Below are 19714 nucleotides of genomic sequence, written 5' to 3'. Positions count from 1 at the left end.
CTTATAAGAGGTTTAAAAAATGTATTTACTTTTCTAACTTTTTAAGTAGCTATAATGTATATGAAACAAAAATTTTTTAAACCTATGTGAGTTTCTCTCAAGAACATTAAATTATACAAAACTACCTAAAGTTGTTTTGCTATTCTAGGACATAACCAGTAATATGAAACTATAACAAGCAAATGAATCATCATGAGAGGATTTCATTTTAAAGTTTCCTGATCAAATATGCTATATTAATATATAGTTTTATAAATAATGATAAATCCTTTTGAATGTTTTTAATCCAAAAGGGAAACAAAACAAAAAGTTACACAAATATTTTTAGCAAATTCTAACTACATATCTGCCTTCTTTATTTGTTTCACAAAATTTCAGGCTGGGAAGCAAAAGATATGGATAACCTAACATAACATTTACAGAAAAAGTTTTACATTCCTACAACACAGAATTTTTCAATGAATATAGAAAGTACTTTTAAAATACTCACATATTTATTTCTTAAGGAGTGTTTTAATAGGACATTTCAGAGAGTATCAGATGTGAAAGTTCAGGCTTTTTAATCATCATAAAGGATAATTAATAAAATTTCCAAATTCAATATCTAATATTCATTTGACATTTAGAAAATGATCCACAAAGCCTTTTAAAGAAACTGTTTGAAAGGCAAACATATTTATGGGATTACAAATAACAAAAATCTACATTCCAAAAGTAGTTTTAGTTGCCTTAGTAATATCACTATCATAACACTGTACTTACCAACTTCCTTGACTTACCAAGTTTAAACAAAAGCACACCCAAAGGTCCTCTGTCAAACCTGAGGAAGAGAAGATCATAGATGTGTCTATTTTCAGGCTTCTGAGAAACAACCAGAGGAGCTATCCACTGCATTTGAACAAGACTGCTGGAAACATCAAAGAACTTATTGAATTGCAGAGTCTCCCTGGGTAAGCGGTCTTCAGCCAAGAGCTGGATGTTAATAGGGGATAGAGCCATATCAAAAATTTGCAGCTCCCCTTGGTTGCTGCCAACTAGCAGAATGGCACCACTTGGGTGGCAGCTTATTAATGAAGGCAAAAGTTCAGCCTGGGCCAAGAGAGTCACTCTACGGTGAGTTTCATAAAGAACTACTGAAGAATCTTCACAGCCCAGAATCAGTTTGTCTTCAGTAACACTCCTGCAGCAGCTGATGGCCTTCGATCTTAATGGTATTCTGGTGACTGACACACAATGGATTTTGTTCCGAACACATTCATAGATGCAGCTGTCAGCCATGGGCTCTTTGTCTACACTGACGGATTGCTCCACTGTAAACACCTGATAAAGCTGTTTGGTGCCAAAGCGAACATCCAGTGGATCCCATTCTGTACGAACAGAACTCAGAACCTGTAAGAAATGCAGCAAGAACATCAGATGGTCAGTTGATGTCACTTAAAGGCCACCAATATTAACCCAGAAACCCAATAAAGACCATCAATTTCCACTGTAACCATCAGCTTGACATATGCAACACATATACACCCAAAATAGAGTACACGAATAAGAATTAAGCTATTAAGATTTTAACTTTAATTTTGGGAAATCTATAAGTACTTAAAGTTAAAAATGTCCCACAACATATAAAAACAAACAAATTAGGCTATTAGAAAAATAATATGGCTTGCAGAGTATCTTTAAAAGTTAGAAGTTAAGTCAGGTATGGTGATACACACCTACAATCCCAGCTACTTGGGAAAGGGAGACAGGAAGATCAAGGCCAGCTGGGCAGTTTAGCAAGATGCTGTCTCAATTAAAAAATAAAAAGAGCTGGTGGTGTAGCTCAGTAGTACACTACCCGGGAATTCAATACCCAGTACTGAAGAAAGAAGAAGGAGGAGGAGAATGAAGAGGAAAAGAATAAATAAAGGACTTTAAAGAATTAGTTATGGAGGGGTCGGAAGATGGCGGCGAAGGGAGTGCAGCACACCAGTACGCTGCGCCACTGTGTGGGAGAAACACGAGGTGAAATGGCTGAAGGCTACCTTGGTGGGAATCCCCAGTGAAATTGAGGAGCTCCAGAATCTAGAGGACAGATTTCCAGCGCGTGGGATTCGGCTGCAGGGGCTTGGTCGCGGGCGATTTCTCCGCACGGAGGGAAGCAGTACCTGGTCGGCGGACCGCCCCGTGGATGGAGTCTGGGACGTGCCCGAGTTAATTAGCCGCGAGGTACCAGAGCGGGATTACAGCGAAGCGGATTCTACAGGCTCCTGCCAGTGGCACACTGGCCGCGCTGAGTGCTGAGTTCCAGCTTTGAAATAGAGGAGAGAACCGGTCCAGTTCGATTCCCGACACCGGTCGGAACACGGAGGAGGACAGCAGCTGCCATCATGGAGAGCTGATGCAATCATCCCTGTTTTCTACTGATCTCAGCTCATTCAACTACAGAACAGGTGATTCCAGGCTGGTATTTGCCTGCGTCGCGCAGACAGATCGCTCAGGCTCGGGACTGGAAACTCTGAGGAGAATACTCTTCAGGCCTCACCCCTGGCAAGGCGGGCGCCGGGCTTTGAGCGGCCAGATTCTAGTTCCCCGGGTTGCTTTGGCCCAGGGCGGGAGATCTTTGGGGACTCCGGGCGGAGGCCAGGTACAAGTGGATTGTGCGCTGAGGGGTGGCGTGGCTCTAACTCCCGGAACAGTTTTGGCCCCGGGCTAGGGAACCCGCGGCGACTGCGTCTTTGACCCTGCCCCTGTCTGAGCGTACACTGAGCTGGGAGAGGTTGGAGCTGCCAGGCTCGGGCTCCCGGGGCTGCTTGGGCCTGAGGCTGGGGTACCTCTGTGGAGCCTGCTCCGAGCAGAGTGTGGCAGGGATCGGAGAGGCTGGGTTCTGGCTCTTGTGGCTGCTTGAGCCCAGGGCCGCGGAGCCTGCGGGGACCGCGAGCTGAGGCCAGCCACAAGTGAAACTTGCAACGAGGGGCAGCGGGACTCTGTCTCCTGGAACAGTTTTGGCCCGGAGCTGGGGAGCCCGCGGGAAGTGCGTCTTAGACTCTGCTCCCAGCGGAGCGTGCACCGAGCAGGGAGAGTCTGGTGCGGCCAGGCTTGGGCACCGAGCAGGGAGAGTCTGGTGCGGCCAGGCTTGGGCTCCCGGGGCTGCATTGGCCTGGGATTGGGGAACCCGCGGCGGTTGCCCTGAGGAGCCTGCTCCTAGCAGAACGTGGCGGGGATCGAAGAGACCGGCTCCTGGCTCCCGAAGCGGCTCTGGCTCAGGGTTGGGGATCCTACAGGGACTGCTTCTTGGTCCGGGTCCTGCGGGGGTCTGGGGGGCAGAGTGGAGCTGCCTCCTGTGCCCAGAGCAGGCTAAGGGTCCCGCCGGTGTGGTATCGCGACACCCCAACTGCAGCTCGGGCCGAGGAGAGTAGCCGCCCACGCCTGGAACAGGACCAGCGACCCGACGGCAGGGTAGCCAAGTCAACCCACTTGGAGTGGAGGCCGTGAAGAGCCGCCGTCTGATCCTGCAAGGTAGGCAGTCCTGCGTCCCACTGGCAGGACAGGCTTGGCAGCCTGCCAGTGTGGTGGACGAGTAGCATCGAGGCAGTCACGTCACACTGGTTGGAGTGGGGATTGAACAGAGCCGCCGCCAGCGTCCGGAAGGAGCCCAGAGACCCGTTGGAGAGGCAGTTAGGTACCCCCACTGGGAGTGGGGGTTGAGCAGAACTGCCACCCAGGCCCGCAGGGTGGGCAGATCTGAGACCCACCAGCGGAACAGGCTTGGAGGCCAACCAGCGTGGTAGACACGTCACATCAATTGGAGTAGGGGTGGAGAAGAGCTGCTGCCCACATCCGGATCAGGACCAACGATCCGAGGACGTGGTAGGAACGTCACCGCAATTGGAGTGGGGACAGAGTAGAGCAGCCACCCGTGCCCGCAGGGCGGGCAGACCTACGACCAACCAGCGTAGTGGATAGATCACCCTGATTAGAGGAGGATCACAGCCACTACCCGCCCTACAAGAGAGATATCCCAAATATACAAGAGCAACATAAATAAACGGGGAAAAATTTCAAAAACACAACAGTTTCACCAAGCAGAAAGAAATGCAAGCAACATGAAAAGACAAGGAAAGAAAGCACCACAAGCAATGCAGGTCAACTCAACTCTAGAAGAGGTAATAGCTGCAACAGATGGAATGTCAGATAAAGAGTTCAGGATATACATGCTTCAGATGATCTGGACTCTCAAGGAAGACATGAGACAGCAAAATCAGACAATGAAAGATCACATTGACAAGGAACTACAGAAACAAATCCAGGAAGTAAAAGATCAATTTCACAGGGAGTTAGAAGTAATAAAAAACAAACAAATAGAAATCCTAGAAATGCAGGAAGCAATAAACCAACTTAAAACCTCAATTGACAATACTACCAGCAGAATAGATCACTTAGAAGATAGAACATCAGACAATGAAGACAAAGTATTTCAACTTGAGAAGAACATAGACAGTTCAGCAAGACTGCTAAGAAACCATGAGCAGAACATTCAAGAAATATGGGATAACATTAAAAGACCAAACTTAAGAGTCATTGGGATACAGGAGGGCACAGAGCTCCAAACCAGAGGAATGAACAATCTATTCAATGAAATAATACGAGAAAACTTCCCAGACTTGAAGAATGAAACAGAATCCCATATCCTAGAAGCCTACAGGACGCCAAAAGTGCAAAATCATAAGAGATCCACACCTAGACACATTATAATGAAGATGCCCAACATACAGAATAAGGAGAGAATTTTAAAAGCTACAAGAGAAAGAAAGCAGATTACATTTAGGGGCAAACCAATCAGGATAACAGCTGATCTCTCAACACAGACTCTGAAAGCTAGAAGATCCTGGAATAACATTTTTCAAACACTGAAAGAAAATGGGCTCCAACCAAGAATCGTGTATCCGGCAAAATTAAGCTTCAGGATGGAAGATGAAATTAAAACCTTTCACGATAAACAAAAGTTAAAAGAATTCACAGCTAGAAAACCATCTCTTCAAAAAATCCTGGGCAAAACATTACAGGAAGAGGAAACTGAAAATAACATTGAAAACCAACAGTGGGAGGTAGGACAGTAAAGGGGGGAAAGTAATCAAAGAGGAAAACTAATCAGGTTTAGTAACATAAATAAACAAATATGACTAAAGGAACAAACCAAATCTCAATAATAACCCTAAATGTTAATGGCTTAAACTCACCAATTAAGAGACACAGGCTAGTCGAATGGATCACAAAACAAGATCCAACAATATGTTGCCTACAGGAGACGCATTTGATAGGAAAAGATATACATAGACTGAAGGTGAAAGGCTGGGAAAAATCATTCCACTCATATGGACTGCGGAAACAAGCAGGAGTGTCCATACTCATATCAAACAAAATAGATTTCAAGCCAAAATTAATCAAAAAGGATAAAGAGGGACACTGCATACTGCTCAAGGGAACCATACACCAACAAGACATAACAATCATAAATATATATGCCCCAAACAATGGTGCAGCTACGTTCATCAAGCAAACTCTTCTCAAGTACAAGAGTCTAATAGACCACCATACAATAATCATGGGAGACTTCAACACACCTCTCTCACCACTGGACAGATCTTCCAAACAAAAGTTAAATAAGGAAACTATAGAACTCAACAACACAATTAACAACCTAGACTTAATTGACATATATAGAATATACCACCCAACATCAAGTAGTTACACTTTTTTCTCAGCAGCACATGGATCCTTCTCAAAAATAGATCATATATTATGTCACAGGACAACTCTTAGACAATATAAAGGAGTAGAAATAATACCATGCATCTTATCTGATCATAATGGAATGAAACTGAAAATCAACGATAAAAGAAGGAAGGAAAAATCATGCATCACGTGGAGAATGAACAATAGGTTACTGAATGATCAATGGGTCATAGAAGACATCAAGGAGGAAATTAAAAAATTCTTAGAGATAAATGAAAACACTGACACAACGTATCGGAATCTATGGGACACATTGAAAGCAGTTTTAAGAGGAAAATTCATTGCTTGGAGCGCATTCCTTAAAAAAAGAAAAAACCAACAAATAAACGATCTCATATATCATCTCAAAATCCTAGAAAAAGAAGAGCAAAATAACAGCAAAAGAAGTAGAAGGCAAGAAATAATTAAAATCAGAGCTGAAATTAATGAAATCGAAACAAAAGAAACAATTGAAAAAATTGACAAAACCAAAAGTTGGTTCTTTGAAAAAATAAATAAAATTGACAGACCCTTAGCCATGCTAACGAAGAGAAGAAGAGAGAGAACCCAAATTACTAGCATACGGGATGAAAAAGGCAATATCACAACAGACACTTCAGAAATACAGAAGATAATCAGAAATTACTTTGAATCCTTATACTCCAATAAAATAGAAGATAGTGAAGGCATCGATAAATTTCTTAAGTCATATGATCTGCCCAGATTGCGTCAGGAAGATATAGACAGCCTAAACAGACCAATAACAATAGAGGAAATAGAAGAAACCATCAAAAGACTACCAACTAAGTTAAGCCCAGGACCGGATGGGTATACAGCAGAGTTTTACAAAACCTTTAAAGAGGAACTAACACCAATACTTTTCAAGCTATTTCAGGAAATAGAAAAAGAGGGAGAACTTCCAAAGACATTCTACGAGGCCAACATCACCCTGATACCTAAACCAGACAGAGACACTTCAAAGAAAGAAAACTACAGACCAATATCTCTAATGAACCTAGATGCAAAAATCCTCAATAAAATCCTGGCGAATCGGATTCAAAATCGTATCAAAAAAATTATACACCATGATCAAGTAGGATTCATCCCTGGGATTGAAGGCTGGTTCAATATACGGAAATCAATAAATGTTATTCACCACATCAATAGACTTAAAAATAAGAACCATATGATCATCTCGATAGATGCAGAAAAGGCATTCGACAAAGTACAGCATCCCTTTATGTTCAAAACTCTAGAAAAACTAGGGATAACAGGATCATACCTCAACATTGTTAAAGCAATCTATGATAAGCCACAGGCCAGCATCATTCTGAATGGAGAAAAATTGAAGGCATTCCCTCTAAAATCTGGAACAAGATAGGGATGCCCTCTCTCACCACTTCTGTTCAACATAGTCCTCGAAACACTGGCCAGAGCAATTAGACAGACGAAAGAAATTAAAGGCATAAAAATAGGAAAAGAAGAACTTAAATTATCACTATTTGCAGACGATATGATTCTATACCTAACAGACCCAAAAGGGTCTACAAAGAAACTATTAGAGTTAATAAATGAATTCAGCAAAGTGGCAGGATATAAAATCAACACGCATAAATCAAATGCATTCCTGTATATCAGCGACAAATCCTCTGAAACGGAAATGAGGACAACTACTCCATTCACAATATCCCCCCAAAAAATAAAATACCTGGGAATCAACCTAACAAAAGAGGTGAAAGACCTATACAATGAAAACTACAGAACCCTAAAAAGAGACATAGAAGAAGACCTCAGAAGATGGAAAAATATACCCTGTTCATGGATAGGCAGAACTAACATCATCAAAATGGCGATATTACCAAAAGTTCTCTATAAGTTCAATGCTATCCCAATCAAAATCCCAACAGCATTTCTTGTAGAAATAGATAAAACAATCATGAAATTCATATGGAATAATAAAAGACCCAGAATAGCAAAAACAATGCTAAGCAGGAAGTGTGAATCAGGCGGTATAGCGATACCAGACTTGAAACTATACTACAGAGCAATAGTAACAAAAACAGCATGGTACTGGTACCAAAACAGGCGAGTGGACCAATGGTACAGAATAGAAGACACAGTAACCAATCCACAAAACTACAACTATCTTATATTTGATAAAGGGGCTAAAAGCATGCAATGGAGGAAGGATAGCATCTTCAACAAATGGTGCTGGGAAAATTGGAAATCCATTTGCATCAAAATGAAACTGAATCCCTTTCTCTCGCCATGCACAAAAGTTAACTCAAAATGGATCAAGGAGCTCAATATTAAATCAGAGACACGGTGTCTGATAGAAGAAAAAGTCGGCTATGATCTACATACTGTGGGGTCAGGCTCCAAATTCCTCAATAGGACACCCTAAGCGCAAGAGTTAATAACTAGAATCAACAAATGGGACTTACTCAAACTAAAAAGTTTTCTCTCAACAAAAGAAACAATAAGAGAGATAAACAGGGAGCCTACATCCTGGGAACAAATCTTTACTCCACACACTTCAGATAGAGCCCTAATATCCAGAGTATATAAAGAACTCAAAAAATTAGATAATAAGATAACAAATAACCCAATCAACAAATGGGCCAAGGACCTGAACAGACACTTCTCAGAGGAGGACATACAATCAATCAACAAGTACATGAAAAAATGCTCACCATCTCTAGCAGTCAGAGAAATGCAAATCAAAACCACCCTAAGATACCATCTCACTCCAGTAAGATTGGCAGCCATTAAGAAGTCCAACAACAACAAGTGCTGGCGAGGATGCGGGGAAATGGGTACACTTGTTCATTGTTGGTGGGACTGCAAAATGGTGCAGCCAATTTGGAAAGCAGTATGGAGATTTCTTGGAAAGCTGGGAATGGAACCACCATTTGACCCAGCTATTCCCCTTCTCGGTCTATTCCCTAAAGACCTAATAAGAGCATGCTACAGGGACACTGCTATATCGATGTTCATAGCAGCACAATTCACGATAGCAAGATTGTGGAACCAACCTAGAAGCCCTTCAATAGATGAATGGATTAAAAAAATGTGGCATTTATACACAATGGAGTATTACTCTGCAATAAGAAATGACAAAATCATAGAATTTGGAGGGAAATGGATGGCATTAGAGCAGATTATGCTAAGTGAAGCTAGCCAATCCTTAAAAAACAAATGTCAAATGTCTTCTTTGATATAAGGGGAGTAACCAAGGACAGGGTAGAGACGAAGAGCTGGAGAAGAAGATTAACATTAAACAGGGATGATAGGCGGGAGGGAAAGTGAGAGTTAAGGGAAATTGCATGGAATTGGAAGGTGAGCCTCAGGGTTATACACAATTACATATAAGAGGAAAGGAGGAGTAGGAGAAAAATTATATAAGTGGAAGAAACGATTTATAGTAGAGGGGATGGAGAGAGAGAAGGGGAGGGGAGGGGAGGGGAGGGGAGGGGGGACAGTGGAGAATGGGATAGACAGCAGAATACATCAGTCACTAGAAAGGCAATTTGTAAATCAATGGAAATGTAACTGATGTGACACAGCAATCTGTATACGGGGTAAAAATGGGAGTTCATAACCCACTTGAATCAATCTGTGAAATATGGTATATTAAGAACTATGTAATGTTTTGAACAACCAACAATAAAATAATTAAAAAAAAAAGAATTAGTTATGTTCCACCTCCATCCTTCCTATATTTGGAATGATCAATAAGTTATTTACCAGAAATATATTTCTAATTAGTAGGGCTGGGTAGGCAAAGGGGAAAAATTTAGAATTCTATTAACAGTCTCATAGAATTATTTTGCTACCCCAAAAAATATTGCTGGGTCTGGGGTTGTGGCTCAGTGGTAGAGCGCTTGCCTAGCAAGAAGGAGGCACTGGGTTCAGTTTTCTGCACCGCATATAAATAAATGAGTAAAATAAAGGTCCAGTAGAAAAATGATCAATAAATAGTAAATAATACTGGTGAAGTAAAATTTTAAAGTCATCTTTAGTACAGAAGGGAAAGGTTACCTGCCTATAAGAAACATCAATGTAGAACAAACAAATTAAAAAAATCGGTCATTTATTTTATTAATATATAAATGACAGGTGGTCAATAGCCAGGAGAATAGTATTAAAGAGGATATTTTAAATACTTTGTTAAAAAAATTCAAAATCAGATATAGAAAATTAAATAACATGTGGGATAAAATATTATAGAACTGCTCACCATCAAAAAAGTACATTTAACATATGATTAAATTTGGCTGAGGTCTGTCCCTCAGTTAATAGTAATGCATGAATGTCATTTGCCTATATGTCACAATCATTTGGGGGGGGAAGCAGACAAAGAGAATTCATTGTACAATTATAGTAATTTATTATGAGTCAAAAAAATTCAAAATGGAAAGTTAACTATCTTACAGAGTGTTGAATTGGGGAGGGGAATGGGAGCTGAAATGACTTTTTAAAAAAATCTATTTTGCACATCATCAGCAACTTAATTGTTTTAATATTTATTTTTTAGTTGTAGTTGGACACAATACCTTCACTTTATTTATTTTTATATGGTGCTGAGGATCAAACCCAGGACCTTGCACATGTGAGGCAAGCACTCTACCACTGAACCACAACCCCAGCCCAGCAACTTAATATTCTTAAAATAAATGCTTTTGTTTTCACTCCCCTGTCCTACCTTTCAATGAAAACCCCCTAATAAATTAAATGTGTATTCCCTTGCCTAGAATGCAACTACTGTGGGATCTATATCCATATCCATTTCCTGCACTCATTTTCTCTTTTGTCCAATAAATATGTGTTCAAATAAATATTTGTACCAGGGACTGGTCCTAGGGATATAGCAGTGAGTAAGTGTTTCTCTCAGGGAGCACACACACTTGAATGGGAGAAAAAGTAGTATCTCTTCCTAACCTTTGGGAGGTTCATTACTGATATCTCTATAATACAAGACAAAATATCAAGAGGGGGCAAAACTAAATTATTTAACCAGTTTTAGGTGACACAGGAAACTTCACATATGAAGACCCAGGAAAAACTAAATTTTATGCTTACAGATGATGAAAATGAACAGTGGTATAGAAATATGATTGGATAAAAAGCAGATATGGCCTATGGTAATATACTGAAGGGAACTTTGCAAGGACCATTTGTTCTGATTTTTCTTTGTGTCTCTAGGTCTTCATTCCTTTAAGTGGGTAGGACAAATGTCACAGGTGGGTCTTGTACCCTAGTTTCAAGGGAGGTAGATCAAAGAATTCATTTTATGACTGGGGAAGAAAGATAGGAGAAGGTCAAAGAAAGAAAAGGCCACAGAAATCTTTGCTGCTTTCTACTGTTTTTTTTTTTTTTTCAATTTCTTTCAGCTTAAAATAGTCAGGGGGCTAAAGTGCCATATTTGGGGATAGCATTTCCGTTTCCCATTCACACTATAATAGTGAGAGAGAAGGCAATAATTAACAAGTAAGCACATTTCAATACCTTGTATATGTACTTCCTAAGTATTATGAAGTTAAATAAAGCAAAAAGGTGTGGGGGGCAGCAGAAGTAGGGAAAGGGGGCATGATACAGAGAAGTCAGGGTAGGTCTTCCCAATAAATATGACCTTCAAAGGGGTGAACCATTTCTCTAAGAGAAGAGAGCTCCAGGCAGAGGAAACAGATTCTAAGTAGAAGCTCTAAAACCCTTACCCAATATGGCTAGAGAATGGGAAGAAAGGAAGAGAATAGTGGAAATGGAATTTGAGGGGTGGGGAAAACATGGTGTAGTAGCTTGTAGACCAGCAGGGCATTCAAGGTTCCCTTCCAACTCACTTTTTCCTACCAACTCACTTATTATTCCTACCAAGCATACTTACCCTTAAAGATATAAAAGTATACCAGTTTTCTGGATTCCTCACAGATTTGTGGCATCTCTCCTTCCTTTAATCCCCCTTCAAATCCCTTGCCCAGCCCCAACTTAACCAATGCCTTTCTTGTGACATTTAGCCTTCTATTTGCTTCTTATTTTTTTAAAATATTTTTTTAGTTGTTGATAGACCTTTATTTTATTTATTTATATGTGGTGCTGAGAATCAAACCCAGTGCCTCACACATGCCAGACAAGTGTACTGCTGCTGAGCCCCAGCCCTGGCCCTCTATTTGCTTCTGATGTTTAGTCATACATCATCATTTTTCAGTGTCAGCTTAAAAGAATAAACTATCTTGTGTATTTTATACTTTTCTGTATTGTGTAGCAGCAAGTCAAAAACTGTTGGTAGAATATAATAAGCTTTTAAAAACTATGAATTTAAGTAAAATTCTGTAATTGTGGTTGAAATATACTTCCAAAAGCTTTAAGTTTTATAAAAGAACCCTCAGGGTATACTGAGTATTTAAACTGAAGGAAATCAAGAAAATCGAGAAGCCAGGGAATATTGAGTAGAGTCTGTTCTCACAAAGGGACAATCTAAATGGAGAGGCCCAGCCAGTTGGCATCTTAGCCAAGAACAAGTTAGGCTCAAGGTTCAGGGAGAAGGTTCCTAGGCTTCCTTGTTTCCAAATGTTTGTGAGATCCTCTCTAATGCTTCAGTAGTTTCACAAGGAAAAAGGGAAAAGGGGAGACAGACCATGGGCTGTTACATATACCCCCCTTTCCGATACTGTCAATCCCAGATTACTCTAAAAAGGTAACCAAGGTCAGAGGATGGTTTGATGTCTTCCTAAATGTCTGTGTGATTTTAATTAGATGATATTCATTTAAGGGAGGAAAATGTCTTGCATGGTATAATTAAAAAATATATCAGGGATTGGGGGTATAGTAGGGCATTTGACTAGCTTATCAAAATCATGGGTTCCATTCTAGCATAGAAAAAAAAGATACCATAAAAGTTTAAAGATTAAAAAGTACTTGAAACACAAGTTTCAGAAAAGAGTAACTCAGTAGCCCCACCTATAATAATAGGAAAAGAAGGTGTTGTACTTATTTAATCCTTTCAATACCTCAAAGTTAGGTATTATAATCTATATTCTAGATATAATAAGGGTTAGAGAGATAACTATAAGTTGTTCTTGGTCTCAAAGTTAATAAATGATATAGTTACAGTTTCAATCTGATTCTAAAACACCCAGGTCTCTGCAGGTTTTTCAGGCGAGCAAGTACAGGTAATTTATAGGTTTACATGACTGAATCAGCTTTTCTTCCATATGATTAGAGAGAAAGAATGAGACTTTCAGGGCATTCAGAAATCTAAAAGTGGTGGAGGGATCTCCACATAGGAAAGAAGAATGAGAAAAAGGGGAAGGGACCCAAGAGACAGATGATGCAAATGACAATGGGGCCTATTAATTTGGGGGCAGTAAAGAAGCTTGTGCTGAACTAGTTTTGCCTGGATAGTGAACACTAAAAGACAACTATGCTTTGTATAACTGAGGAAGTTTGGAAAAAGGGTCTTAATGAGCTAGCTTCTTTTAAAGATCCTTCATTCTTGGATTTATTGAGTTATACTGAAAATAAAGGGTGTGCTCCACAAATGTAAATGTAAAACTGTCCCTAAAATGGACCAGATAAAACTAAATTATCTCCTCAAAACAAAAATTTTACAAATATAAAAAATATTGCTAATTTGATATCAGTTTCTGCTATGATTTTGCATGTAATTTTTTGAAGGTTGTATTGTGCCTGGAATGAACAAGGTCAAGTTTATATGGCTGTTATTATAATGATATGATGTTAGCACCGATATCCAAAATACCTGTATGTTTAAAGTATTTTATATACCTGGGTTCAGAATTTAATTCTAAGTTGGACCTGACTCTTGTAACTGCCACAAACAACACTGCACAGTAGAAGCACATTAACAGGGCCTGAATGTTGTCTTGACAATAAAGACCTCTGAGCTTTTTGAGTTATAACTAATATGCAGGTCTGAAACAGAGTACCCTCAATAATTACTAAACATTATTGTTGCTCCTAAAGAGAAAACACTGAATTCTTTGGCAAGGATAGCAGATAACAGGAAAAATGAAGGACACTGATACTAAATAAAATGCATATTTGGTTACTGAGAATTTATGGATGATACTTTCATAAGCGCCAACTAAAAATGTGGGAGATAATTTTAAATATAGAAAAGATGTGGCTTGGAAGTTAATATTAAAAGGATTTCACTTATTTATGATATTTAACACTATGCTTGGCATGTGGTAATGGCTCAATAAGCACTATTGACTGAATATATTTTAAATAAGACACATTTCATACACATTTCATATTTAATTTCATGATTTTAAATTCATTTAAATTTGTACTTAATTATGTGATTTTTTTAAAGACATGATATTATTAGAATGAAAGAAACACTTCAGTCTATAAAAATAATAAATTTGCATACCACCATGATAAATGTGTCATGTACCATAATAAAATAAACAAGGAGAAAAAATAAATACATATGACAATAAGCTGTATAAGAAAATGTTTATAATTAATTTAATTTACATGGTAGAGAACCTGAATGCAAAAGTTTAAGTCAATCAAGAACAGCAAAATTATACCTAAATGTTACTTAAATGTAATATTAATATTTTTAATCGAAAGGAAAAGTGGACTGGTATCTTAATTAGAATTCTGAAGTAATACATTTTTACTTTAAAAGTAGGGAATAATGGATAATGAACAATAAAAATAACCTCAGATAAAATATGGCAATACAATGTAAAAGAAAATTTGGCCAATCAGTTCTAGGAACATGCTAATGTGATAGACCAAGATAATGAGAATAAAGTGCAAACTTCTACATTCTCAACAGCCATTTAAAGCTATTAAAGTATGCCCTATTGAATGAAGAACCAGATGAAATAAAAATGTTAATACATTTTCTAGTTATAAGACATTATGTTAGCAGAGCCTAGCAAATAAAAAGTGGGGAAAAACAACTATAATTTTGTAACTATTGCAAAATATCAAGAATTGAATGTACTAAGACATCCCTCGTTTTATATTGATGAAGTTAGTTTTTCTCACAAAGTGAACTCATATTTAACAACTAGTGAGGAGGGGGCTAGGGTTGTGGCTCAGTGGTAGAGCATTACCTAGCACATTCGAGGCCCTGGGTTCAATCCTCAGCACCACATAAAAATAAATAAATAAAGATATTGTGTCCAACTAAAAAATAAATATTAAAAAAAGAACTAGTTAGGAGATGATCAATGCCAAGATACAATGGTAAGATAAAGAAGTGAAAAAAAATATGGTGTGTAGTGAAGAGAGAAATGCTTAAGTGACAATGCCCTGAAAAAAGAACAAAGAAGAAAGAAGAATCTAAAAAGAGATAACTGAATTTGGTGACACTCTACCCAAATCTTCTAGAAGGCATGCTCACTGTTATCCTATGCAAACTTCATGATCAAGAATTCCCTTCTCTTGCTGGGCACGGTGGCACACGCTAGCTATGCAGTAGTATAAGGCAGGAGGATTCCAAATTTGAGGTAAGCCTGGGCGATTTAGTGAGACCCTGTCTCAGTTGGGGATGTAACTCAATGATAGAGTGCTTGCTTAGCACATGCAAGGGTGAACCTACTACTGGGTTCAATCCCCAGTAGTAGGGTGGGGTGTGTGTGTGTGACAAAACTGAAGTGGGAATTACCTGGGATAATGAGCAGAGTAAGAGTTCTGGTAAAGGCATAGTGAGTAGGCAAACAATAAGAAGGGGAGAACTGTATAGATAATTGAGGGATGAAAAAAACCTTACAATGTGAAAAGTCTGTTAAAAATCTAAAATATGAAGAAAATGAGCTCTTCTTTAACTCAAAGGCAACAAATACAAAGAAGAAAAACACAAGCACTATGTTAGCTAAACCACAGGCTACACAATGTAAGAAGTAGCCAATAAGGGAAGTTTGCTATCCCAGAAATGGATGGAATAACATTCATGGCCCAGTGTTTTTTCTCTTCTTTTTTCTTATCTTTCTCTTCTTTCTTTTTTAATAAAACTGAAGAAAAAAGAATTTAAAAATCAAAAAAATTGAGCTGATAAACTGCAGAAAAGATAGACAATTTATAAAAGGTCTTGAAATTTCCCAGATTCAAGGGCAAATTGGTAGTATTGATCCTAAAGTGAATTGTTTTAGCCAAGTTTAAATCAGTCAGCTTTTAGATTAAAACAGTTGAAAAATGCATCATGAAGATGACTCATTTTTATTTCTTAAAAAAAGCTAAATTTGAAAGAAGTACATAGAATAAACCCAAAGGTCATCAAAGAAGAACAATATAGAGAAGGAAAAGCATATCAGTGTGATAGATTCCATTTCTGAAAGATATTTTTAAATTCAGAAAGAACAAAAAGCAGAAAAGCAATCACATGGAGTGACTGGCTCAAGACTGTTGAACTTCATGTTTCAGCTAGAGAGGGCTTCTATTATGACTCTAAAGTCACCAATATGTAAATCAGCAAAAACATTTATTTAAAGTGCAGCCTTTTTTAGCACTGAAACTTTCACAAGTGGGTATCCAGTTATTTGAAAGATTATGCACCAAACAAGTTTTTAGCTTATCATTAGAATTTATTCTGAAATCTATATTTGCCCCCTTCCATTTAGAAATTTTTACAAACAGAAGATTAAAACGTGCACTTTAGTTTTACTTCTTTTTATGAAACATTCCAATCACATTAATGTAAAGAGAAAAATCTGTGAAAAACAACTTGAGGAAAATACTATCTTTTTGCTTTAATTTTTATAATAAAATATCATATATGCAGATGAAACCTGCCAGATCCCATTCCCTTTTCTCCCTTCCCAGAGGCACCACTATTATGAATTTGGTATTTATCTCTATGCATATTATTATTCATGAACCCAAAACAACACTTCAGAACACACAAAATTTTGAACTTTTAAAAATTTTATATAAATGTTACTATACTGTATCACACTGTAATTTCTTTTTGCTCAACTGATTCTTTTGAGATTTCACATAATCACATAGCTTTGTAGATCAATCATTTAAAGTTCTATATAACATTCCATTCTCTGAATGACACAAATGTTTTTATTTGTAGACATTCAAATTGTTTCTATTTTTTTATTATTATAAACAATGCTTCTATGAATACTATTATATATGCCTCCTTCTGTATATGGATCATTTTTCCCTATTGTAGAAAACTCACCTTCAATCATATTAGCTTCTGCTACGTTGCTCTATTATCACAATTTACTAATTTTCTGTCCAATAAGCAATCATGAGAGTTCCCTATTATTCCATATCTTCATTTATTCAAATATATGCACTAAAAACAAAATAGTAACTTATCTTTTCAAATTGATACAGTTATTTTAATAGCTTTCAATTATTTTTGACATTTATATATAGGATAAATATATAAATGTCTTACAAGCAAAAAAAACAAGTTTAGAAAGATGAAATTATCTACTAGGAAGTATAAATATTCTCTAATTTATACTTTTTGAAAGTTATAAACTTATATTGTGTGTATTAATAAAATCCTCCAGTACACAAGACTATTTCTTGTTATGAAATCAATAAAATATATCAAAAATTACTTCAGGAAATACAGAAACTCATACAAATTTGTTAAATATCAACTGATATTTAACAAAGAAGCAAAGGCAATTTAGTAGAGAAACAATAAATGCTGGTGAGGTTGTGGGGAGAAAGGAACAAAAATAAATAAATAAATAAATAAATAAATAAATAAATAAATAAATAAATAAATAAAATAACTATCTCACATCTTATGGCAGTAAGGTAGCAGTAGATCAGATGATTATGAACTTGATTTGTATATATAAATTAGATAAATATATTAATTATAGACATGTTTTGCTCAATTTCTATGATTCCTTTAAATCACTCCCCAAGTTGCAAATAAGCTAACTTTCTTTTTTTTAGGATTTTATTTTGAAATTATTTTAGATTTATAGAAAAGTTTCAAAAACAAAGACATTCCACATATCCTTAACCTTAGTTTTCTGTTACTAATTTATTGCACTGGTTATCATTCTTTTCTTCTGTTCCTCCCTCCCTCCTCTCTCCCTCCATCCCTCCTTCTTTCTCTCCCTCCCCCTCTTCCCTTCCTTCTTTCCCTTTCCCTTTCCCTTTTCCCTTATCCCTTTCACACATTTCCCATGGAACTGTTTGAGAGTAAATTGTAAACTTGATACTTCCTTACCTCTAAAAACCTTCATGTATATTTCTTAAAAATGAGTAATTATTTTCCAGTCATGTTATGATAATCAAAATAATAAAATTAATATTATTATTATGAAATCTACAGGCTGCGATCACATTTTCCCATTCTTCTATTAATAATGGTACAATAATCGTTCTCTAAGAAGATAGTCCATGATTACAAATTGCAGTTAGTTTAAGAGTAACCTCTTAAAAAAAAAACAAAAACACTTGTATATTGTTGGTGGGACTTCAGACTACTACAATCACTCTAGAAAGAAGCTTGGAGATCCCTCAAAAAGCTAGAAATGGAACCACCATATCATCCAGCTATTCTATTTCTGGGTATTTCCCCCAAAGAACTAAAATCAGCACACTACAGTGACACAACCACATCAGTGTTTATAGCACCACAGTTCACAATAGCTAAATTATGGAAGTAACCCAGATGCCTGTGATTTTATATATATATTATATATATTTTATATATAATATATATATATATATATATATTCCTCTTGAGGGAAGAATAAGATTGCATAAGGAACTAATCAAACACAAATTAAGAGACAAGCAAAAGGAAGTCTAGTAGAGTAGTAGAAGAAGTAGTGGGGAGAATGGCAGGAAAAAGTGGGGGGATCATAAACTGAAATCAATTTCTATGCATGTATGATATGACCTAATTACTATGTAAAACCATAAAGCTCTAATTAAAAAAATAAAATAAAATGGGAGTGGAGAAATGAGCAAAATATAGACAAAAACTTTTTAAACTCTCTCAATTTATAGTAGTAGTGTTAGCGTTAGTATGATTATTCTGAGACTGGGTACTGTGTATGTGGGCAAACTGAATAAGTAATTATGGTATACTCTAATTTCCTTTGTCATATAAACTAATACTTTTGTTATGGAAAAGAGGAGATACAGATGTAATACAGAAGAAGTTAAACTAGAAAACATGCAGTGCTGAACTTGAGTTAGAAGTATCAATATGCAATCATTAGGAATGTATAAAGGTATAAAATCTCTTAATTTTATCTACAAAGAAACCCAGAAACAATGACCAAACCAAAAACAAATCAATATGCATATATCCTGATGTGGACTTAAATACCATTTTCCAAAGAAACCAGAGGATCTTAGACAAATGACTGATTCCAGATTGAAATAGGAAATGTAAAAATGAGCAGGAAACATACTGAAATACCAGGTAGCTGGGAAGCTAAGATTGTGAGGTCATGAGAAAAAGAGAAGCCTACTGGCCAAACATGGGGCAATATGAGCTTCCAGAGGATACCAATATGAAATATATCAAATCAAATTATGCTTAAATATGTGAACGAATAGTGATATTTAAAAATTAAAACCTTAATCAGGGAATCAACTTGTTATTTTGACAACTGGTAAAAGAATCCAACATTTATTCTGCTTATCATGCATGAATACAACAACTGGGATAACAAATAGGAGTTGAATGGAAGGGTCTTTTCATAAAAGTTTCAAAAGTAATAAATGAAAATAAATAATAAATTAGCTGGCTATGAGAACACACACACCTGTAATCCCAGTTCAGGGATTGCAAGTTCAATGCCTATGTTGGCAACTTAGCAAGATACTGTCTCAAAATAAAAAATAAAAAGGGATGCAGGTGAAGCTCAGTTAAGCGTGCTCTTGGGTTCAATAGGAAGGAAGGAAGGAAGGAAGGAAGGAAGGAAGGAAGGAAGGAAGGAAGGAAGGAAGGAAAGAAGGAGGGAGGGAGGGA

General features: G+C 37.3%; 1 protein-coding gene across 2 annotated transcripts in view; it reads right to left on the bottom strand.

The window, feature by feature from the left end:
- Positions 1–19714, bottom strand: part of WDPCP (WD repeat containing planar cell polarity effector) — a 371882-nt gene that overhangs the window by 198939 nt on the left and 153229 nt on the right. For both annotated transcript variants that reach the window (XM_081264390.1, XM_081264391.1), the window contains exon 11: positions 780–1389. In XM_081264390.1, coding sequence (XP_081120516.1) covers positions 780–1389 — 610 coding nt within the window. The remainder of the gene's footprint in view (positions 1–779; positions 1390–19714) is intronic.

This window comes from Spermophilus citellus (genome assembly GCF_964194105.1).
Source record: "Spermophilus citellus genome assembly, chromosome: 13".
Taxonomy (NCBI): domain Eukaryota; kingdom Metazoa; phylum Chordata; class Mammalia; order Rodentia; family Sciuridae; genus Spermophilus; species Spermophilus citellus.
The sequence above is the reverse complement of the archived record's forward strand: the minus strand, read 5'-3'. Positions and strand labels throughout refer to the sequence as shown.